At 39.5% G+C, this 22,902-nt stretch overlaps 1 protein-coding gene across 2 annotated transcripts in view; it reads left to right on the top strand.

The window, feature by feature from the left end:
• The window catches only part of GPD2 (glycerol-3-phosphate dehydrogenase 2), a 142,170-nt gene that overhangs the window by 41,462 nt on the left and 77,806 nt on the right, over positions 1–22,902 (top strand). For both annotated transcript variants that reach the window (XM_059393993.1, XM_059393994.1), the window contains exon 3: positions 16,831–17,002. In XM_059393993.1, coding sequence (XP_059249976.1) covers positions 16,831–17,002 — 172 coding nt within the window. The remainder of the gene's footprint in view (positions 1–16,830; positions 17,003–22,902) is intronic.

Genomic DNA, 22,902 nt, shown 5'->3' on the forward strand with positions numbered 1-22,902 from the left:
TGATGAGTTGTTGCTAAATTTGTACACGGTTTATGTCTGTTAACCACAGCAAGCATGTTCTACTTCAGAGTTTATAAGTTAACTTTGTGTTTGGGTTATACTGCTTCATGTGTTTTATTTGTTTGATTTTTCTCTTTTCTTTTTCTTTTTCTTTTTGTTTTTTAAGATTTTATTTATTTGACAGAGATTGCAAGTAGGCTCTGAGAGGCAGGCAGAGAGAGAGAGGAAGGGAAGCAGGCTTCCCGCTGAGCAGAGAGCCCTATGCGGGGCTCCATCCCAGGACCCTGAGATCATGACCTGAGCTGAAGGCAGAGGCTTTAACCCACTGAGCCACCCAGGCTCCCCTCTTTGATTTTTCTTTAATCTCACTCAATAAACAGTTGATACTGTCTCTAATCAATCACATTAAGGGCGAATTTTCGTTAGTAAAATCAAGACAAAACAAGAATCTACTGATTTCTGGGTCATTTTGCATTTTCTCCTTCCTAAGTTAGACATCCTGACTACCCTAATGGCCAAATGAAATGGATACCAGCAGTTTTAAGTCATTTATAATTTTAATCTGACAAGTTCTTTTGAGAAAAATCACCATAGGCATATTCAATCAATGAGTTGCATAAGGCATTCATCCAAACGTGTGCATTCTTTTGTGGTGATTCCTGTCCCCTAAAGCCACTGCCTTGAGCGCATTTTGCGTGGCAGGTTGGGATGTAGCCTTAGGGATTAGCAACAAAGAGAGAAGAGAGATGAGGGGGGAGAGGAGACAACTCTTTTGGGCCATTGACAGGAAATGACCAGAGGCCTCAGCTGTCCTCTCTCAGAAAATATCTGCCTATCAGAGCCATTCTGGGGGACTTTTCAATGGTCAGGAAAATTCTGCCCCCTGATACCGATTATTTGGCTACGTTTTGTAGAAGCTGTGTCTTTAACTGTGACTCGGCATGCTCCATTTTTCCTGCAGAGCCATGCTTAATGTATTGGCTTGTGTCTTTATATTTTTTTCTTCCAGTTTTCTAAGATGATTCTAACTGATGAACTGTCCTCCTTTAAGAAGAAATTGGTGTCGAAAGTCCAAGATGCTGACGTATTAGAAAGCCATCTGTCGAGTTCAAGTTCAGGCACATTTTGCTGGCATTCCTGCCCCTGCAGCTCTGTCTCCCCTGGCTCCTCGCTTGTGCTCCTTTGATATTCTGAGCACAAAGCTTCCTTCCTAAAGTACAGGCAGGGATTGTATTCTAAGTACAACAGCTTGATTCTAGAAGTTGTTCAACAGTTAAAGCACATTTGACAGAAAAGGTAGTGCTACCTGTCAACATTTAGGTGCCAAGTCAGCTCACCTGAAAACTTTTAAATCAATTCTACAGTTAAATTAGCTTATATTTGCAAGGGGGATAATGAAGGAATGCTACTCTGTATCCCTTCATTTAATTAAATAGAAAACACTATGAAATCAAGTAAGATACCGTTCACTTACCTTTTACCCAGCTGCTTGAATAAAAGCTATTGTAGGTGAGGAGATAGAGACAACTGCGGAGACCCTAGCATTTCTGGAGACAGGTCAGGCATTAGAGGTAATAGCAATGATTGTTTAGTCTCAAGTCGTAGTGTGGCTTTCCCTCATACAAGCATATTATTAAAATTTGTATTTGTTTTTCAGTGATCGGTAGTGTCCATTGTTGACCCAAGGGGAGCATAGAGATTTTTTTCTTTTAAGATAAATAAATCAGAGTTAGAAGGGATGGACTAAGGAGATGATATTATTATTATTATTATGTTCATCTGGAGCTGGAGCAACCTGAATTTTCCTAATACAGCGAGGAAGCTGATGAAGAGATGAATATTGGCTGACTTTTTTTTGTGTGTGTCCACCTACAGGAAAGGAGGTTTGTGGCCACAGAGAGTATCCACTTTCCAGGCTCTTCTCAGTGGCACGTGTAGGGTTTTTTTGAATGGTCTTGGAGAGACTTCCTATTCATTTCATTTTCCTCTTTTTATTGCCTTACCCACAAGTAGGTGATATAAGTGTCCCCAGAGTCTTCTTGATGTTCCTCTCCCTGGATCAGCTACATGCCAAGGCCCAGGCGGCTGAGTAATGGCTCCTGTCATCACAGTGGGTATATACCACTGTCTTAAATCCCACCAGGAATGCGGCGAGCAAACATCACTGTAGTGGTGTGCAGATTTTTGAGAGCAGGTTATTAGTCAATCACTATTTAGTAGAAGGCAATTTAATAATAATTTTACTTGGAAGGGACTTGGAGGGTATCCGGTCTTCCTCTCGGGACAGGATGCTCTTTTAGTGATTCCCTCATATCAAATCAAAGAGACGTGTCACTTCATGAGAGAGTCTCCTTTTATAATTTTGAGTTGATGAGACAACAGAGTGGATGGAGAGGGGAGTTTAAGTTAGGAGAGAGGGTCTTGGGTACTTTCAGAGCCAGTGAACCTTCATGAGGAGCGGAAGTGGGGAGTGGTAAAGCCAGGGCTGCATGAGGGGTCCTCAGGTGGGTGGGAAGAATGGGGGCGGCTGCGGGGAATGGGGACAGAAGCAGGATGGGCGTGCAGAGATTGGGCTGAGGGTTACCCCAGGCTTTTGTCCTTCATTATAGACCAAAGGCATTTTTCAAAACTTTTTTTTTTTTTTTGTAAACTCAACGTTTATGTCATACCTTCCAGGTTTAACTGGAAACACTGGTGTGAGAGTGTGGGCTTCTTTTTAACCCCAGTGGTGTGGTTGATGTAACAAAGATCTATTTAGGTCTGAGGGTGTGCCCTCCCACATAACACATGCTGGGTTTGTTCCTTCCATTACCCACTCTGAAGGTGTAGTGGGTTTTGTGAGCCAACTGGAGGTGAGGACTGAAAACCACTGAGAGCTTTCTCAAAGCCCAGATGTGAAAGTTTTCTTCTTTTTTTTCTGCACCAGACCAAGGTAGGGAATGAGCTTCAGGGTATGGCAATCAAGGTCTCTTTTTAGTTGTGGAGTGATTGTATTAAAATCAGGGAATTCAGAGATTCTTAACTGATCAAATATCCTTCCATTCCTGAGTGATAGAACATACAGGATGAGAGCACCATTTTGGCAAAGATTGCATGCCTCCAACGCTTGGCTTTACTGAAGAGCTAAGAGACTATGGACACTTTTCTTAAGTTCTCTGGATGTCATTTTCCTATGTCTGTAAAATAGAGAGAATAGTGGTGCTGCTTCCCTCTGAGGAATGCTGAAGAGCAGTAAAGCCTGGAAAAGGTTCTGGAACATAGTGATCTTTCAAAAAGTCTGAGCCTGGAAGAGGTTCTGGAACATAGTGAGCTTTCAAAAAGTCTGAGCTAGTAGTGGATCCCCAGGTGATAAGAAGGTACAATGTGAGTCTAAGGCGCAGAAAAGTTGCTCTTGTCACGGGTGATCCTGGCATTCAGGGTTACCTTGTTAAGACTTGGAGGTCATCAGCACTGCTCTGTCCTTCATCTGAGGTTGTAGGACATTGGCCAGACAACAGGTATACAGATACCTTATGTTCTCTCTTCGCCTTGCTTCCTGATTGGATGAATTGGATGATGAGCCAAGGAGCAGGAGAATAAAGCCAGTTATTAACTTAAACTCTTTTCCTGTTGCTAGTAATAACTTACTTGAAGTTCTGGTTGTTTCTTCTCTTTCTCTACTTGGGTCTTTATGAGTTTTGGCAGACTCGGTTTATATGGCTGATGTGTTTCTAAAAAGTTATGTGAATACAGTATTCTTGATAAATTAATTTTATATAGTAGAATGCTATTTGTTGGATGCTATGATGAAACATTCTAGAAAACAAACAATATTTAAAAAGGCGTGCTTCCCCCCCACCCTGGAATTCTCTTGTAGCATTTTAGCTTGAAGTGGAAAGCAGTTAGGCTTATTACTTTCCAGAGTCAGTGAGGTAGTAGTAGTGATTACTGACAGGATGTTCATGCTTTGTAACATAGCCTCTGACTTTGTAAGAGACAGCAATTTATACACCTTGAGTGGCTTACTTAAATATATTTAAGTAAAAAATATTACTTAAAATATTAGAGTTCACTCTGTGTGTGAATTAAGGGAACGTGAGAAAATGATAGTGGTGATGTGTTAGGTGAGTTGAATTACAGGTAAAACTGTATTACCTTTGTTGCTAGTATCATCGAAATTCAGGAAGAAAAATACATATGCTAATAAGAGGCAAAGTGATGCATGAATAATTAAAATCCATAGGAACTTTGAAAACATTGTTCTTTAAAAAAAAAGAGAAAACATTGTTTTAACTCGTAATTTCAGTCTCTTCTCAATGCATTATTTTTAAGAGATTCTAATAAAGCAGAGCTTTTTGACTGATAATACTAATGACTCAAAATACAAAAGAAGATTGGAGGAGTAAGAAATAGAATGGTCAGGTCATAGAATGAAAGTAAGATCTACTTTGGGACTTATTGCAACAGATCCCCAAATGGGCAGATATTTAGCTTCCTGAATGTGTCTGTTACACAGTGTGGAGGAGATTCGATGAGCCTGTTAATGTGCTCAGGTCATGCATGTTTTCAGAACTCCACTTCCTTCATAAGGTAAGGTTAATGTCACTGACTCCCAGGCTTTTTCCTGATGCCAAGCACCAAGTCAATACATACAAGCCAGTGATCTCAGTACCTGACACAAAGCGGGTCTTTAGTATCTAGGACTTCCCCTTCCCCTGCTACAGGGCGTGAACATTTGAAATAGACCTAGCCCTATTAGACATAATAAGAATGCAGTAGCACCAGATTTCTTTCCACGGTGGAGCTTTTGGATAGCACAGTATGGCTTATATTAACTGCCGGACAGAGAAACTAGTAGAGCATAGAGAAATGTGAAGTTCAAGTGAGTATCTATTGAAGAGAAATAAAAATCATAAGCAAATAGGGGTGAAGGGTGTGGAGCAACAGCTACCCTCCTTTATTCCTGGTGAGAACACAAAATGGTACAGCTACTTTGGAACACAGTGGGACAGTTTTTTATAAAACTAAACATATTCTTACCATTTGATCCAACAATCACTCTCATTGGTGCTTACCCCAGAGACTTGAAAACCATGTTCGCACAAAGATCTGCCCAGGGATGTTTATAATAGTTTTATGCATAATTGTTAAAACTTGGAAGCAACCAAGATGTCCTTCAGTAGGTGAATGGATGAATAAACTGTTGTACATCCAGACAATGGACTATTATTCAGTGCTAGAAAGAAACAAGCTATTGTGCCATGAAGAGGCACAGAAAGAAAAAAATCGTAGTGCAAGAACTCTACTGTGGGTTCTCCACAACTGCTGGAGACAGAAAAATGATCAGTTACCTGGGGTGTGAGGGCCATGAATAGGCAGAACATGGAGGATTTTTAGGACAATGAAACTCCTCTGTACGATATTATAATAATGGGTCTGTGTCATTATGCATTTGTCTAACCCCATAAAATGTACAACAGCAGGAGTGAACTCTTAAGTAAATTATTGACATTATAATGTGTCAGTGTAGGTTCATTCTTGGTAAAAAATGTGCCATTCTGGTGAATGATGTTGATAAAGGACATGTATGTGTGGGGGCAGGGCGATATGGAAAACCCGTGGATCTTCTCAATTTTGCTGTAAACTTGAAACCGCTGGGGGGGAAAAAAAGCCTTTAAAATACACAAATACATGAATAAAACTTGCATAGCACCTAGGACATGATGTCAATTAAGAAGTTTTTCATTCTAAAAATTCCACTCCCACATGACTTTTCAGTAGTATCTTTGATTGGATGTAACTACTTAATTTTTGAACATGCTTAATATCTTTAAGAATTTAACCCCAGTTATAAATATTCTTCTGGTTCCTAAACTAAAGAGAGTGGGGTTGAAATCAATGTAAGTCTTCCTGAGCACTGATGTAGCTCAAATTGTGGCATGACATGTCTGCTTTATGTTTCCCAGATTGCTTTTAACTCTGAGTCAATTCCAGCTACCAGACTTGTTTGTTCTAAGTAAATAATCTTCTCCAGAAGCATTTTTTCATAGGTTCACAAACAGCCTTTTTCTTAAAAAAAAAATGACAAAATTCTGGAGAAGCAACAGTTCTTAAACAGTCTTTGTTTTCGTTGATGATGTTTAGGTGGGGTACCATGATGTGAATACCATACAAAGAATGCATATTAAGGAGGACAGAGAGGACCAGTGCTTAAGGAACAGGCTCCTTGGTCCCACCTGCCTGCTTGAAGAGCTATTAACTTCAATGTTACATCAGATATAAAGTGGTTTAGTGGTGCTTGTGTTTGTCGTTCTGTCTTTTGCAGCTTCTTTGTATGTGCGGATTTAATTTTGCATAAATGATGGGTCCTTATCCACCAGAGGAAGATTCTGAACTGTGTATGGACTGTATGCAGGGTAGAGGAGTTGTGAATCTTAGGTTGTAATGCTGAACATAACCCATAGTTGTGTATTAATTAGAGCATGCTAATTGGTGTAATAAACAACCCCCAAAGCTCACTGGGTTATCACCATGCAGGTTTATGTCTTGCTCACAATACAGTTCGGTGAGGATGGAGGCGGGGACCTGCTTCTTGCAACGACTCAGGGATCTATGTCTCTTTATTCCAGTGGTTCTGCCATATTATAGGGCTTTTTGACCCACCGGATCATTTCCAGCCAACTCTCAGGGAGGGTGGGAAATGCCTTGGAGGAAGAGGAAAAGTTTTAAGCATCCAGCCATTACACCTGCCTCCTGACTTTAGTTTCTAATCCAGTTGACAAATGAGTTGCATTTCTTTTCATGAGAGTTTTATTGTTGGAGTTTTTGCCAAAGACTGTGGCATTCACTTGCTTCTCTTATGCAGAACCTCGTGCATAGATTCCTGGAAGAACTCTTTTTCTCCTAGAAGCAAAACTAAATATGTTGGGGCTGTGTCTGATATCTAAAACTTGATGAGGATTCGGAATACACTATATTTTCCATAAGGCCAGTTTGAACTATTCTTAACTACTCTATATGGTTAACCGTTTCTTCAGAGCCATGCTTCATCAAAGCACTAAAATTATGCAGACAGAGCTGGAAATGTTCTTTGAAGAGCATCCTATCATCTTCCTTATAATTTTGGTTTTTATTTAACACTTAGCTCCTAAAGTGGGGCCATGGCAATATCTTTGAGTTATAACTCACATCAGGCCTTCGAGGAGTTTGTGATGCTATTTTATGGCTGGCATACAAAATCAGCGAGGTTAACTGTACTTCTAGAGGTCACACAGTGAGTCAACAACTGAGCTATGATTAGCGTTGACAGCTGGTGAGCTTCTAGGCTGTTGCTAACTGAGCAACATTGACATTCATTCTGATTTGACTTTGCATTTCATTTTCAACTATTTATTCATCTTGAGGGCTCTTTAAGAAACTTTTTAGGGATATTGTGGGACTGAGCAAACTTTCTATAAATGCTTTGGGGAGAGTCCTTCAGCTCCCTTCCCTTCTCCCCGTCTTCCAACTTCATAGTCAAGTTATGTTTATGTTCGGAAGGCTTTTTGTAGGTAGAGTTTGGGCAAATTAAGAAGAAAATAGATGCTTTATGTTAAGTTAGGCAATGTTTATTTTACTTACTTCCTTTATTTTCTAATTTGTGGTTTCTCAACAAAGGCCTTCTGAGATCTAATTATATGCTTGTGAGTACAAATAGAAATGTTATTTTAAAAAGTATATATTTGAAGAAATAATTCACAGAGAAATGGAAAGTATGCATCATAAAGTTGACCCAGAACGATTTTGAACATCAAATTAAAACGTAGCTGAGGGCCATCTGGATGGTCAAGCTTGGAATGATCGTTGGGCTCATTGGGTGAGCATTTTATTTACCTTCAAGGAATGGGAGAAGGATGAACTTCCTGTGTCCACTTCCAAACATATGTCTTAGCGAAGTTTTTAAGGAAAAATGCTATTTCATACTTGATGGCCCAGGGTTGCTGGCCACAGGCTGTCCACAGTCCCAAGAACTTCTGAGTTCACTGACGATCACCAACAGCTCCCTGCTGGTGCCAGAGAAGCTGACAGATCGAGGGGCCCAGGTAATCTACATTTATAGGCAAAGAGAGCCTAGCACAGCTGAAGTCAGGGGATGTGAAGTCAAACATGAATTCAAATTATGATTCTCTCAGTTACTTGCATAAGGAATAACTGAACTCACTTTCCTCGGTGGTCAAAGGGTGCCTGTGTTCTGTGGTAATGACCAGACCTACAGGAGCTAGTTCATTAGAGAGTGGGGACCAGTAGCAGCCCAGCCAGCCCCAGTGCCGCCTCTTCCTTCTCTGGCCTCCCTGAGCTCAGCCTTCCTTTCCAGATCTTCTAGTTCTCAGCAGGCTGTTGGGATTGAAGAGCAACATCAAGTTGAGATACCTCCAACTATTATCGTTTCTGAAGTATATATTTGAAAACCAATAAAATGTATCTCCCAGACCTCAGATCATGTAGTCAGTTATGAAGTGAGCTTATCTGAAGTAGATTCAGACAGAGCGAAAGGATTTTCCCTCTTCTTCAGCTATAAAAAAAAGGTTCACAAGTTAACAGTTTGGATATATTATGATTACTATTAAGAGAGCGTCTCTGTGATTTCTCAAATGAATAGCAGCCACATAAAGCGTGGACGGCACATTCAAGGTGAGCTGGAGCTCTGATCTCAGTACCCCCAGAAGGAAGGACTTGTTTTCTCTTCTTTGGTGTCCAGTGGAGATGACAGTCTACCCATTAGCAACTGTTCCTACAGAGTAATCGTGAGTCCCTCCCTGAGGATGTTCACAGTGAGAAATGTTGCTTGCTGTCATGTAAGTACAAGAAAAAACATCATTGTTTAGAACCACAGAGTGGTTCAGGAGGTGAAGGCCATTAAAACATTTTAAAATTCACCGTAAGGAGATGCAGGTTGCGTCTTCTTTCTAGGAAAATACAAATATTGTTGGTCTTTTCCAGTGACAACAAAACGCAAAGCAATTTCCTTAAAATCTAACAGTTCCATTAGCAATATGTGATTGAATCACATGCTATGGGAGAGAGTGAGAGTGATAGTTGCAGTATGAAGTGATTTGCATGAAACCCTACTTTATACTCCAATTATTACTGTACATGATTACAGGACAACCTGGTTGTTAATTGCCTGTGGTCTTTAAATATGCACTTCTTTCAGAAATAGACACTAATTATTAGATCTTGTTTTCGGTCTCACCTGAAGTTGCAAATGTCTAGGATTTTTTTTTTTTTTTTTAAATTTGCAAGTCTAATGGTGCATATAGTAAAACTGGTCTCATTCTGAATCCTGTTCTGTTCTCTGGGATATAAACCCTCAAAGATTATGAACTTGGCTTTCAGTTCTCTGTAGGTGTTCACAGGTAACAGTCTCTTGACAAAAACCACACGTTTGGTATCAGAATTCTGGAGGAATTTTGTCTTTTTAAAGCATAAATGAACATTTGCTTAGAAGTTTAAAAAAATTCCTATTTCTCCATAGACCATCATAATTAAATATCAGAAATAAAAACATCAAAGTAATATTAAATATTCTCCTAATTCTACAGGATAAGAATTTTTTTGTTTGGGAGCTGTGGTTAGAGTTCTTGGACTCTCATTTCTTCTGGCTTCAAGTGGTGGAATCATAGTGTTGGGCTTTTCCTGTTTCTAGCCTGGGGTCGGCAAACGTCTCTGCCTATAGGGGCTAGAGTGGGTGACATAAAAGCATGAAGCCAGTAGTGTGAGCCCTGTACTAACAAGACCACACAATTCCTGCCCAAGGGATCCATGCTGTTGCAGCAGATTCATTTCAGAAATCACTGTTATATGAAATATAGCAACTTTTAAGTATTGGATATGCAACACATGTTTTTAAGAAAGTAGTGTGCTGCACAAATACATTAGGATGACTTCTGGCTTTAGCACATGCTGTTCCCACTTCCTTTCCTGTCATCATTACCCATCTAAGGCCTTGTAGTCCTTCTTCCTGTAGTCCAAGAAATCTTCTCAGGTCCGGATGAAGTGTGTGTCCTGTGGCCTTTATAGCATCTTCTCTATCTTAAATCTGCCTGTTAAGCAATATTATGAATTACTGTTTATCTTTTTGTTTTGTCTTCCAATCTATAGACCTGCCAAGGACCTCTAATACATATTGATTGGATGAGTAAGTGGTTGTGGGTCAGGTGTCTTGTCAGGAATAGACGTGTGAGTTTTGGTCTCTCACATGATTTAGGGTATGTTGACGTTCCAAGGTTTCTCCCAGCATCTCTGGGTCAATCTTTTAATGGGGCTTTCTCCCAGATTCCTGCTTAATCAAACTGCCTGGAGGAGAGCTGGTCTGAGAAGATTTGTAGCACAAACACCTCTTTTCTTAAAGCACGTTGCTACTTACCACCACTATTTTATTCTGGCTGCTTTTCTCTTCTTTATTTGCCATCAGCCAACATATTCTAGGGAAGGTAGAATGCAGATGTGTTTTTGAGACTCAAAGCCATATGAAGCCATATGAGTCTCTCTCTTGTCATAATTGTAAGTACGGCCTTAGGCTGTGTTTACTGCCTCTGAAATAAACTTGGTACTTAGCTTCTCAGTTGCAACACTTCCCAGCTTTTATGGGGGAAAATATAAACAAATAAAATGTTGTTTTAAATGTGGTGTCAGAAATTAAATAAATTACCCTCAATAGTGCTGTATCTTTAAAAAAAATTTTTTTTGGAACAACTCTTCAGGAAAGCATCCACAACAAAACCATGGTAAAAAAACCAGAAACTTTCAGAGTGTGGTAACTGGTGATAGCTCACCCTATTCTAACTGATAAGTCTGTTTCTTTATTTTTTTCTCCCGTTATATATTGTCTGTGTGGTGTAGTTGTATAACATGTAGTCTGTGGGCAGGCTGTGGAGGTGCGGTTCCCAGCTCTTTCGTATCTGAGCTGCATTAATCACCGGCCAATTACTTGGCTTTTGTTTGTCTCAGTTACTTCTTCTGTAAAATGGAGATCACAGTAGTACTCAACTCATGGGTTATTATGAGGATTAAATGAGTAGAAAAAAGTAAAAGGTTTATAACAGTGCCTGACATATAAATACTGGATACATATTGGCTTTTTTTTTAATGGAAGAATAATTGATGTATAGTATTGTATTAGTTTCAGGTGTACAACATAGTGATTCAGTATTTATATACACTACAAAATGGTCACCACAGTAAGTCTAATTACCATCTATCACCATACAAAGTTGTTAGAATATTATTGACTGTTTTCCCTGTGCTATACATCGCATCCCTGTGTCTCCTTTATTTTATAACTGGAAGATCATACCTCTTAACCCCTTCGTCTCTTTTTGCCTATCTCTCCTACACTCCTCCCCTCTGGCAACCATCAGGTCATTTTTGATCTTGGAGTTTTTTTCTGTTTTGTTTATTCATTTGTTTTGTTTTTTAGATTGATACAGTATTTGCCTTTATTTCACTTAGTGTGATATCCTCAAGGTCCGTCTATTTTGTCACAAATGGCAAAGCTTCATCCTTTTCTATGGCTGAGTAGATATAGGTACAATATACAGCTAAGTAATATATATATATTTTTTATAAATATATAAAATAATATATAATATTATATATATTAAATATATATAATAATATATAATAATAAATATATATATCTATATATAGAGAGAGAACGGAGTGTCTCAAACACACACACAAACACTTATACAACCTACATCTTTGTTATCCATTCAACTGTTTTCATTTTCTTCAGATGAATACCCAGAAGTGGAAATGTTGGATCATATGGTATTTCTACTTTTTAATTATTTGAGGAACCTCCTTGGGGCGCCTGGGTGGCTCAGTGGATTAAGCCGCTGCCTTCGGCTCAGGTCATGATCTCAGGGTCCTGGGATCGAGCCCCGCATCGGGCTCTCTGCTCAGCAGGGAGCCTGCTTCCCCCTCTGTCTCTGCCTGCCTCTCTGCCTACTTGTGATCTCTCTCTCTGTCAAATAAAATAAATAAAATCTTAAAAAAAATAATAATAATTAAAAGTCAGAGCTTAACTGCTGAAGCCACTCCAGCACCCCAACAGCTTTATTTATTTATTTTTTAAGAAAGGCTCCATGCCAGCGATGGAACCCAGTGTGAGGCTTGAACTCACAACCCTGAGATCAAGGCCTGATCTGAAATCAATAGTCAAATGCTTAACCAACTGAGTTACAGAGGTGCCCCTTATATTTTTTGATACTAGCCATTCTTTTTTTTTTTTAATTTTTAAAATTTGTCAGAAAGGGAGCGCACAAGCAGGGGGAGTGGCAGGTAGAACAGCCCGAGGAAGAAGCAGACTCCCTGCTGAGTAGGGAGCCTCATGTGGGACTCAGTCCCAGGACCCTAGGATCATGACCTGAGCTGAAAGCAGCCACTTAACCAACTGAGTCATCCAGGTGCCCCAATACTAGCCATACTGAGAAGTATCACATGATATCTCGTTGTGGTTTTGATTCACATTTCCTAGATGGTTAGCAATGTTGAGCATTTTTCTGTGTGCTTGTTGGCTCTCTACACATGTCTGCTTACTCTTTTTAAAGTCAAGTTTATTGAGATAGAATTTGGGGTATGATTTACATTATGTGGTATAATTCATCCTTTATAATATACAGTTCTATCAGTTTTTGCAAGCCACATACAGTCATATAACCAACAACACAGTGAAGATACAGGACATTTCTATCCTCCTCAGAATTTCTCTCTTCCATAAAGGCCCATGTAGTCAATGTTTTAGGTTTGCAGGCCATACCCTCTCTCTCTCTCTCTCTTTTAAAGATTTTATTTATTTATTCGACAGAGATCACAAGAAGGTAGAGAGGCAGGCAGAGATAGGGGTGGGAAGCAGGCTCCCCGCTGAGCAGAGAGCCCGATGTAGAGCTGGATCCCAGGACCCTGGGATCATGACCTGAGCAGAAGGCAGAGGCTTTAACCCACTGAGCCACCCAGGTGCCCCGGCCATACCATATCTGTTGCAACTTCTCTACTTTGCTATTACAGTCATGTGCTATCCACGAATGATTGGGTGTGGCTATGTTCCAATAAAATCTGGCTTATTAAAACAGACGGCAGCCAGATTTGGGTGGTAAGCCATAATTTGCTAACCTCTAACTTAGCAGAGTGCATTTGAGATCCAGTAATGTTGTCAGGTCTATCAGTGGTTTGTTCTTTTCATTGCCAATTATTGTTCCGTTGCATAAATACACCACAGTTTGTTTAGTCATTTAGCAGTGATAAACAAAGCCACTGTAAATATTTTTTGTGGGTGAGCACAGCTTTTGATTTCTCTTGAGTAATTATCTAGGAGAGGATTGCTGGGCTGGATGATAAGTGTGGTTTACTTTTATAAGAAACTCAAGTTTTCCAAAATGCCTGTATCATTTTGCATTTCTACCAGCAATATAAGAGCGTTCCAGTTGTGTTGTATCTTCACTTGCACTTGGTGTTGTCCTTTTTTTTTTTTTTTTCTGGTTAAGTTCAATCTGCTCTAAAAGACTGTGAAGAATCTTAGAAACTAGAATAAAGATCCTTACCTATGACCTAACTTAAATTGGAAACTCTTGAAGGCTTTTACACATGGAAATGGCATATTTGGGTTTTAAAATGATGACCCCCCCCCCCAACTGCAGTATGGAGACTGACTTGGAGGTTGGCATGGTGAAAATGCAAAGACCTGTGGGAAGATATCAGATTAGTAGAGGGAAAAGGGAACAGACTGTGACTTGAAAAGGGACAGCGAAGATGAAGTGACTAGGCCTGAGATTTTTTTAGGACACGGAATAGATAGCACTCAGTGGAACTTAAGAAAGTGGCCCGAGCTGCTAGATCCAAAATGGTTCCTTCCCTGATGAACGCTGACAGGGAAAAATTTTCAATTTTGAGATACATGTGGGACATCCAAATGGAAGTGCCAAATGGGTAGTTTGATGTATGGATTCTGGAATGGGGAACAGAATTGTAAGTCTGTGTGGTATAAGGTTATATGACCATGTGGAGGTGGAAGAAATTCTCTAAAAAGGCCCAAGAGGACCTAAGTGCTTAATGTTGAGGAGTAGAGAGGGACCTTTGAGGAAACTAGGAGAGAGTGCATAAGAGAGGCTGGAGAGAGAGAGAGCTCAGCTCAGTTGTCTCTCAGATGCCAAGGTGAGTGAACAGAAAGTTGTGTGCTGAGGTGACAGCTAACATGAGGGACAAAATGTGCTGACTGGATTTCGCAGCAAAGTGGACATGAGTCAGTTTTGGTCGTGGTGGTGGTGAGGGTGGTGGTGTGTATGTGAAAATGCAGATTAAAATGAATTGAGGAGTTGGTTGAGTGAGTAGGAGGTGAGGCAATAGAAAAAGCAAGGGTATACAGGACTTTCCAGAATTTTTAGGATGGTAAAAACATATGTGAAAGGCATTTTTTATTCTTAAGGTGAGATGGGAGAGAGTGTCGTGTGGGGGCGGAAGGATGAGAGAAGGGACAAAGACAGAGAAACAGTGCAGTCCATGGAATGAGAAGCCCATAAGGCATGAGGGGTGCCCATCAGACCCAGTAAACTTGCTGAGGAAGAAATTCAGTTGGGTTTAATATTCATAGTTACGACCTGTTAGCAGAGCAGAACAGGGGCCTTTTAGTGTTACCAAGTTCTAATGACTTATATAATCATGATATAGTCCTTACATTTATTTCTTGAATATTTCTATAAAACTTACCATGCAGAAAATGTCAGATTTTTTTTTTTTTTTTTTTTTTGATGTGTGAAAATGCTCTGGCAGTTTAGTCACTTGTCAGTCTTATGTCCAAGTACAACCCATCTGTCATGGCCCAGTTGAATCCTCAAATGAAAGAACCTCCCTCCTTGACCAGAAGGGTCATAGCCTGGTACTTCTTTGATTTACTCTGGCATTTTGTTCTTTCTACATACTTTTATATATATGAATATATATATATATATATATATATATATATTCATCTTCTTCTTCTTCTTTTCCTCCTCCTCCTCTTTCTTTGATGATAGAAGGCAAAGCCCGTGACAAAAAAATGTCATGTTCCCCCCAAACCTAGCAGTTAGATTTATTTAGTTCCCGTAAATGTATGTAAGTGTGAGTGTAAATGTGAACATGGGGAAATGGGACATGGTTATTAGTAGATAATGCGAGGACTTGTGTAAAGGAGAATAAGATTTTTGTGGCATGTGTCTGGATCATAAGCCTGAAAAATTATGGCACCTGATTATAATCTTCTGTTTTTATGAGACTCGGTAAAGTGGGATTTAAAAATTCCCTTTTACCTGCCATTAAATGATTAAATTATTTAATAAGTAATAGTAACAACTCTGTGGTGGTGCTTTACAGTTTACCATCTACACTCATCTCATGTGTCCATCAGACTGAGCACAACTCAGAGATGTAGAGCTAGAGACATCACAGGGGTTTATCCCATTCTACAAAGGAAGAAACCAACACCCAGAGAGATAATGTGTCAAAAGTCACATACTAGTAAAGAAGAGTGCTGAGACCAAAGCCAGGAACCTCTGATCTGGGTATTTTTTTTTAGTGTCCTTTCTGGCTTCTAGATTTATTTTTATAGAAATCCAATAGGCCTGACAATAATTAAATTCAATTTTAAGGAACAACTTGGTTTATTTTATTTAAATGGATAAAAAAATCACTTACCAGAACAATATCTTGTTTGGAGTTAAGATCACCTTTTCCTGAACAGTCTTTGGCCTTGTGGTTAAAGAGCTTCCTCTGTGGCTCCTACAGCAGAATGGGAAAAACACTGCCGGCATCACACTGATGCTGGGGTTTAGAAGAAAGAAAACAGAACTTACATACCTATGGATAACTAACTGTTAGAGCAGCTCTAGCCAGCACTGTTGACTATAGTGATTAAATCTAGTATTAGCATTTTACTCATCTGTTTTTCTGGGCTTTTGATTCTGCTTTCTGGCAACTACTTTTTTTTTAAGACCATTTTTTATTAAGGACAATAACTTACATTCTAATGAAAGAAAAACTAGAAACAGGGAACGCCATTATCCTTTAGGGGAGCTTAGCTGGCTTTATTTTATTGTTAAAACCTTCAAATATTGAAATAGTGTATACTAAATATATACAATCTAGAATTTTATATTAAAACATTTAATGGGGTAGTCTCTGACTAAAATCCTTTAAAAAAATTATTTGCATTGGCCATAGTTGATCATTTAAATACGACAATAACTTTCATTAAATGGATTCTTTTTTGATTATATCGACCTAAGCTCATAGACCTTCAAGCTCTAGAATCTATTTTTGCCAGAAGTATTAAAGAACGAAGAACATACACTTTTAAGAAATTGCAGAAAGGCATAAAGTGCTTTTTTCCTCCTCCTTTCAACACTTTTAAATGTTATCTGAATGAATTACTGCTATGGGGTAAAACATTTCCTTCTGTTCTCCTATAAATTGTCTTTGACTAGGTATTTGGGAATTGCTGAACAGTGTGGGAAATAGTTGAACTTGGCTGTTTATGAAACCAAAACAAGCAGTTGAGATACTGAATCTAAAACCAGGTGTTCCCTGCCTAAATGGTTATGGCTTATTAAAACACAACAAAAGAGAAATACCGCTCCCTCCCTCAGCGCCCCCCCCCACTCCAGATTGTAAGGGCTTTTCTTTTCTACAGGGCAGTTAGTCCCATGGCTCTATGTGGACTGTGGACTATGGTCTAGCTTTGGTTTTGCTTACACATCTCTTCTTTCGGCATACTGTCAGGTGTATTGCATTGGCATTCCCATGAAAAACTAAAAGCCGACTTTGGACTCTTAACACCAGGTGAGCTTGGCCTATGTCGAAGCAGCCGAGTGCGTCACAGAACCTGTTAACAGGGAGCCTCCTTCCAGAGAAGCTCAGCTACTGACCTTGCAAAACATGTCTGAATTCGACATCCTTGTCATTGGAGGAGGAGCAACAGGGTGCGGCTGCGCACTGGATGCCGTCACCAGAGGTGAGTCCCCACGTGGGTGGATGTTTTCCACCTGTCCCCCACCCTCGCCCCCAGTCAAACACGCGATGTGCGCTCTAGACTAGTAAAGTCACGTTTCTGGCACGTTGCCGGATTTTCCAGCCTTTGTGAAGCACCTTCATAGTTTCTTAATCTAGGCACTCGCACAATTTTAAAATTAAACATAGCTGGTATTTTACCCGTAAAATTTCTTTAAAAAGAAAATTTAACTTCCTATGAATTCATGAACTTGTTCTTTTTGCTTATTTCTTTCTAATATCCTAAAGTAAATGTCTTTTAATGAAATAAAAAATATGTATCCTATGGTCTGAAATCACATTTGTGTCAGGGAAGGGTAGAAAAGACTTATTAAAATGAGTTCATCTATTAAAATAACTATTTTTTCCTGTATCTCTTAAAAGCATTTCTTCCAGTGAGATATGAACTTCAGTTTAGGAGACTCGAGTTTATTGTGAATTCATGACGGAAAAGACAGTTGCTAACCTGTAGTTCTGTCTCAGGTACCCAATTAGTCAGCATTGGGAAAGGCATGTCAAGAAGTTCTTTAAAAATGGAAACATGACACATAAAGAAATTCTAGTAGGAGCACCAGTGCTCTTCCATGTGATATAGTTAATAAAATAATTTGATTTTTGCCTGTGGTTATTATTAGTGTGGAATTTGGGGTGAAGGAAATCTGGGTACATATCTGTCTCAGCAGCTTTATTAGATGTGTTTATAGTTATGGACACATACACATGCACTCACTTAGGCAAATTCCTTAATTTCTGTAAGGTTCCTCATCCTTCCAGTAAGTTAAAAATACCTTCTTTGAATAATTTTTGTGAGGATTAAATGTGAAATCATGAAGACGGCTTTTGTGTGCTTGTCACACAAAATAGAAGCTCAGTAAGTTGCAGATAGTATTTATAGCTATTATTATTATTATTATTATTAAGTAGGCTCCACATCCAATGTGAGCTGGAACTCATGCTCCTGAGATTTAAGAGTCACATATTTTACCACCAAACCTACCAGGTACCCCTATAACTGCCATTATTAACATGAAGGCAAAATACTTTTATTTTTTTAATTATTATTTTTTTAAAGATTTTATTGATTTATTTTAGAGAGAGAGTGCTGGTGTGTGTGAGAGCCAAGTAGGGGGCGGTGGATGGGGAGGGGGAGAAACACAGCCTGTGGAGCCTACATGGGGCTCCATCCTATGACTGTGAGATCATGATCCCTAGATCAGGACCTGAGATCACGACCTGAATCGAAAACAATAGCCGGATGCTTAACCAGCTGAGCCACCCAGGTACTCCTAAGGCAAAGACTTTGAGAACCAGTTGTCCTAGAGAAATAATCTTTGTGGTATCCTTGGATGTATCCAGTTGGGCTAGGCACTGCTGTGTGGAACTTTGACTCTGGGTTGTTTTAGTTACTGTATAATGTTCCAGATTTCTTGTGGTGTCATACTCAGTGGTAATAATTTATTGCATGGAGCAATTCTTCTCAGATTAAGTTACTCATGTACCTGGTAGAATTTACTTTTCAGACATGAATAAATTTGGCAAGATTTAGGCACATGAACTATAAGCAGGAAAGTGCCGTGGATTTACTGTGATAGCATAGGATCTGCACTGAAGTTTTAACCCACCGAGACTTCACAGCTTAGGTCCTTTTTGTCACTTTTAAATAATGGTAAATTCAAATATAGGAATTTATTGTGTTATCAGGCACGCCCTGATTTTCATAGAACTCCCTGTTTCCGTCCCTGGTTCATAATTTGTGCCACATTATCCTCGGACAAACGAAAGCAGCTGGAAAGAATGGTTGTAGTTACCTTGAGGTATTAGAACTCACCTTTCTCCATGGAGGCTTGGGAAGGAGTTTGGAAAGGGAGGGCATGTTGGTAACATAATGGGCAGTCTTGTTAGAGGCTAGCCCTCCCAGGAGTTAGAATTGACCAGGTGATAGTTTTCTGTCTTAGCAGATCATTTCCCTCGTAAGATTCAGAAAAATCTATTGTTTGGTGTTTCCTGTTATGTTCATGTTATGTCCTGAAATATATGGCAGTTAAAAAAAAATTTTAGTTCAAAAAAAATTTATTTCCACGAATATTCACAATCTGCCTGTTGGATGCACGGCGTTCGCAAGATGCATTGAGCACTCAAACTGGATGGACGGTCGACACCTTGAAGGTGCTCACAGTTCTGCTCGTCTTTGTAGACGGAATGACATCACGGAGGATACGTGCCTTTCAAAAGGCACGTGGGCATTATGGTTCTATAAAGCGGAGGGTCGTTATATCTGCAAAAGGTGGTCAGGAGAAAGAAAGCTGCTATTTAGCATAGGTAGAATTTTAATAGGCAAACGTTGCTTCGTGGAAGTGTCGCAATCTGAGCGCTTGTGCGGGAGGAAGAGCGTAGAGTCCGCGCGTGTGGGAGACGGCTCGTTTCCCTTTGGAGCATCGAATGGTTGGAGCAGGGTATGAGAGAAGCTGGGCAGGTGGGACTGGGCCTGGTATGCCAGAAGAAGGCCTTTGGACTTTACTGAAGAGGCCACTTTGAGACATTGAAGTGCATTGGATTTGGTAACGAGGAATAGATTGGCCTTAAGGAAGGAGCTGGCATGGGCATAAGCTTTTAAGACATCTAGAAACAAGACAAAATATACAAGGACATAACTTGATTGTGTAGTAGGATATAAAGGAGGGAGGCAGCATGTGCGATTGCTCTCTACCTTCCTGCATCCGCCCATCATCCATTCCTTCCTTTCGATCTTTCTTTTTCTTTCTTCTTTCTTTCTTTCTGTCTTTCTTTTCTTTCTTTCTTTCTTTCTTTCTTTCTTTCTTTCTTTCTTTCTTTCTTTCTTTCTTCCTTTCTCTCCGTCCCCTCTCTCTTCCTCCTCCTCTCCGTTCCTTCCATCCTTCCTTCCTTTCTTCCTAGAGGAACAATCTGAATATTTCTGTGGACTCCGAGGAAAAAGCCTATACAGGAGGAGAACCTTTATATGCCAAGGATAGGAGGCCACATGTGGAACAATGATAGCAAAAATGTATCTTAGTTTTGGTAGGGAGATAAGGGACATCTCTCGGAGACAAAAACAAAGGGTAAAGATTCTAAGATGTAAAAAAGGGAGCCTCTGTGACCAAGAAGAACTGTTTTTATTCACACAAACACAAAGAGAGATGTTCTACTTATGGTGGGAGTAGGAGACTTCATGTAGAAAAGATTTAAAACTACCATGTGGGGAATGTGATAGGGAATAGGGGTCCTTTGCTGTGGTTAGAAAATATAAATTTGTTTTCTATGCAGGATATGTGTGTGTGCATGTGTGTGTGTGTGTGTGTGTGTGTGTGTGTGTGTGCCTCCCCGGTATTGCTTAGAGTAGAGACAGAGAAAATACACAGTAGGTTAGAAGGCGGAATGGAGAACTGACTAGATATCAGAGACAGAAGGAGAAAATGAGACAAGATTCTCTGAAGGCAGAGGGCATTGTTTAAATGGAAACCTAGAACTGGTAGGAAAGTTGAGGGGTGTTGGAGAGCCAGCTTCCTTCAAAGAATTAGGGGAGGTTGCGGGACTGAGTGTACTGATACTGAGGCGACCCCCATTCAGTACCTTTTCTTCCTTTGAAAAATCTCACTTTCTAGATTTTTATCTTTTTCAAAGCTTAGACAAGATCATACTACAGTCATTACTTTGTAGTGTGTTACTTTCAAAAAACAATGTATTTAATCACGTCTGTGCTATTCATTCTTTTTAATGGCTAAAGAATTCATCCCAAGGATGTTCTTGTTAATGATTCTTTAGGTTTCAAGTTTTATTGTTTGTTTGTTTTTCCTATTTAAAACAAAACTGTGAGTCAAGTACTGATCCAGCTCTGAGAATAAGCAGATTAATAAGATGTGAGTTTTGTCCTCCAGGGGCTTATAGTTTGTTAGTCCTTGCAGAAAAAGTGCAATTTTCCTTTGGGCGGTGGAGGTCGTCGGTAGTCACGAGGCATGAGCAGGTGCATGAGCAGATGATCGCAGTCATGGTGGGATAGTGATGGAGATGGTGGTGGTGGTGGTGGTGATGACTTTGGGAAGGTCAGAGGTTCCAGAGCCTGGCTGTTGACCAGGTTTTAAATTCTTTTAGTTAGTAAGGATTGACTGAATGTCTTACATATGGAGCTTTATATCTACAGAATATCCCTTATAAGAGGGATGGATAAACCTTAGTTTGTATTTCTTTTATTATGCTGGTAGCCCTTGAGGGGGTAGGATTTATAATTAAAATGTATAGAGATGCTGAAGTTAATCTGTATTTATCCTTTTACTACAATTTCTGATCATATCAGTAGCCCTCTGAAGTGTGAAATAATCATGGGCATTTGGTTAATGAATTGTGCATTGTTGCTGTTCATTCATGGAATTTGCTCTTTTATTATATTTGATGCTTCACTTAACAACAAATTTTGCTTTCTCTGCGTTTGATATGTTTTTACCAAATTATTTCTGATTGTATCCATTAATCTTTAGTCACATTTGACAAAAATAAATTACTGTGATCTTTTAAAGTTACCAGTAATAATTAGATTTTTCAGGACATCAAAGTTTTGGGGGGAACCACTAGATGTTAAAGGGCTTGTGTAGAAATGTTTGCACAAGCTTTTTGATAGAATACTATGCCCAAATGCAATTTTGGTAATGGATAAACAAAGACTGTAGAAGGCAGAGAAAAAGTCATGAAGGCTTCCTAATGAACATTTATTTGCATTCTTACCTTCTGCATTTTCTTGGGAATCAATTTTCATTTGGGAATATGATTTTATAAACATAATATGCACAATTCTCGTCACGTTCTTCTGCAGGTTTCCAGGATCAATAGAAATCCCTTCTCTGTTTAACACTGGGTCCAGTCTCTGGGCAGGAGCCCAGCCTTGAAGCGCTGTTGGAGGCACTCTGCCCCCAGGGAGAGCTGGAATGAGGAGAATCTGATAGATATAATCACCCCCTCAGGGTTCATCAAGTTTTTTTCAGTTCTTTTTGTTCTTTTATGTGATTTTACTTGTATGTATTGAGGATCACCTAGGACATTTTTGGTTTAAAATCTGATTTATAAGTTTAACCTTTATGGCTTTTAATTCACATTCCGGAGAAGACTGTGTCTTGAAGGAGGGAAATGTTCATTGTAGTTCTCCTGGTCAAAAAAAGGTATATATACTTTTAGTTTATGAATGGTATGTGTCTGGTAGTTCCTCAATTCTCAGTTTCTGCGCATCTAACAGTATAGCCCAGTGATTAAGGACACAGGTTGTGAAATTAAAATGAAGTGGGATCAGGTCTTGGCTTCATCACCTACTAGCTTTATGAGCTTCTACAAGTGGCTTAACCTTGTAGAGAGTCTCAAGGTTTTCAGGCATAAGTGAAAGGGAACAATGACACTTTTCTGTCTATGTAAAGGTTTGTGAGAGGGAGGAGGTGTGTGTATTGTAGAAAAAGGGCAGAAGAGGGAGAGCCTGGGAAGATGGTGCATTCTGGGAATTATAGATCTGCACCTTCACCCCCTTCTACTTCCACCCCTTTACCATGATGATGGAAGAGAAAATCCTATGTTAGGACAGCAGACTTGCAAAGATGAAGTTTGCAGTTTTCTGAACTCTAATGATTAGATTAGACTGCAAAGTCCTACTAAAATTTTTTGGAAATTTAATGCAATTTTAATTAATATACTGCTTTTCTTTGACAGGATTTGGGGGTGGTCCTTGAAAAATTATGCTAAAGTTTATCTGGAAAAATGAGTCTATGAGTTTTACTGGATAAATTCTGAAAAAGAATAATGATAGGGGCACATGGGTGCTCTGCTCGTTGAGCGTCTGCCTTTGGCTCAGGTCGAGATCCCAGGGTCCTGGGA

Source organism: Mustela nigripes, chromosome 3 (genome assembly GCF_022355385.1).
Source record: "Mustela nigripes isolate SB6536 chromosome 3, MUSNIG.SB6536, whole genome shotgun sequence".
Taxonomy (NCBI): domain Eukaryota; kingdom Metazoa; phylum Chordata; class Mammalia; order Carnivora; family Mustelidae; genus Mustela; species Mustela nigripes.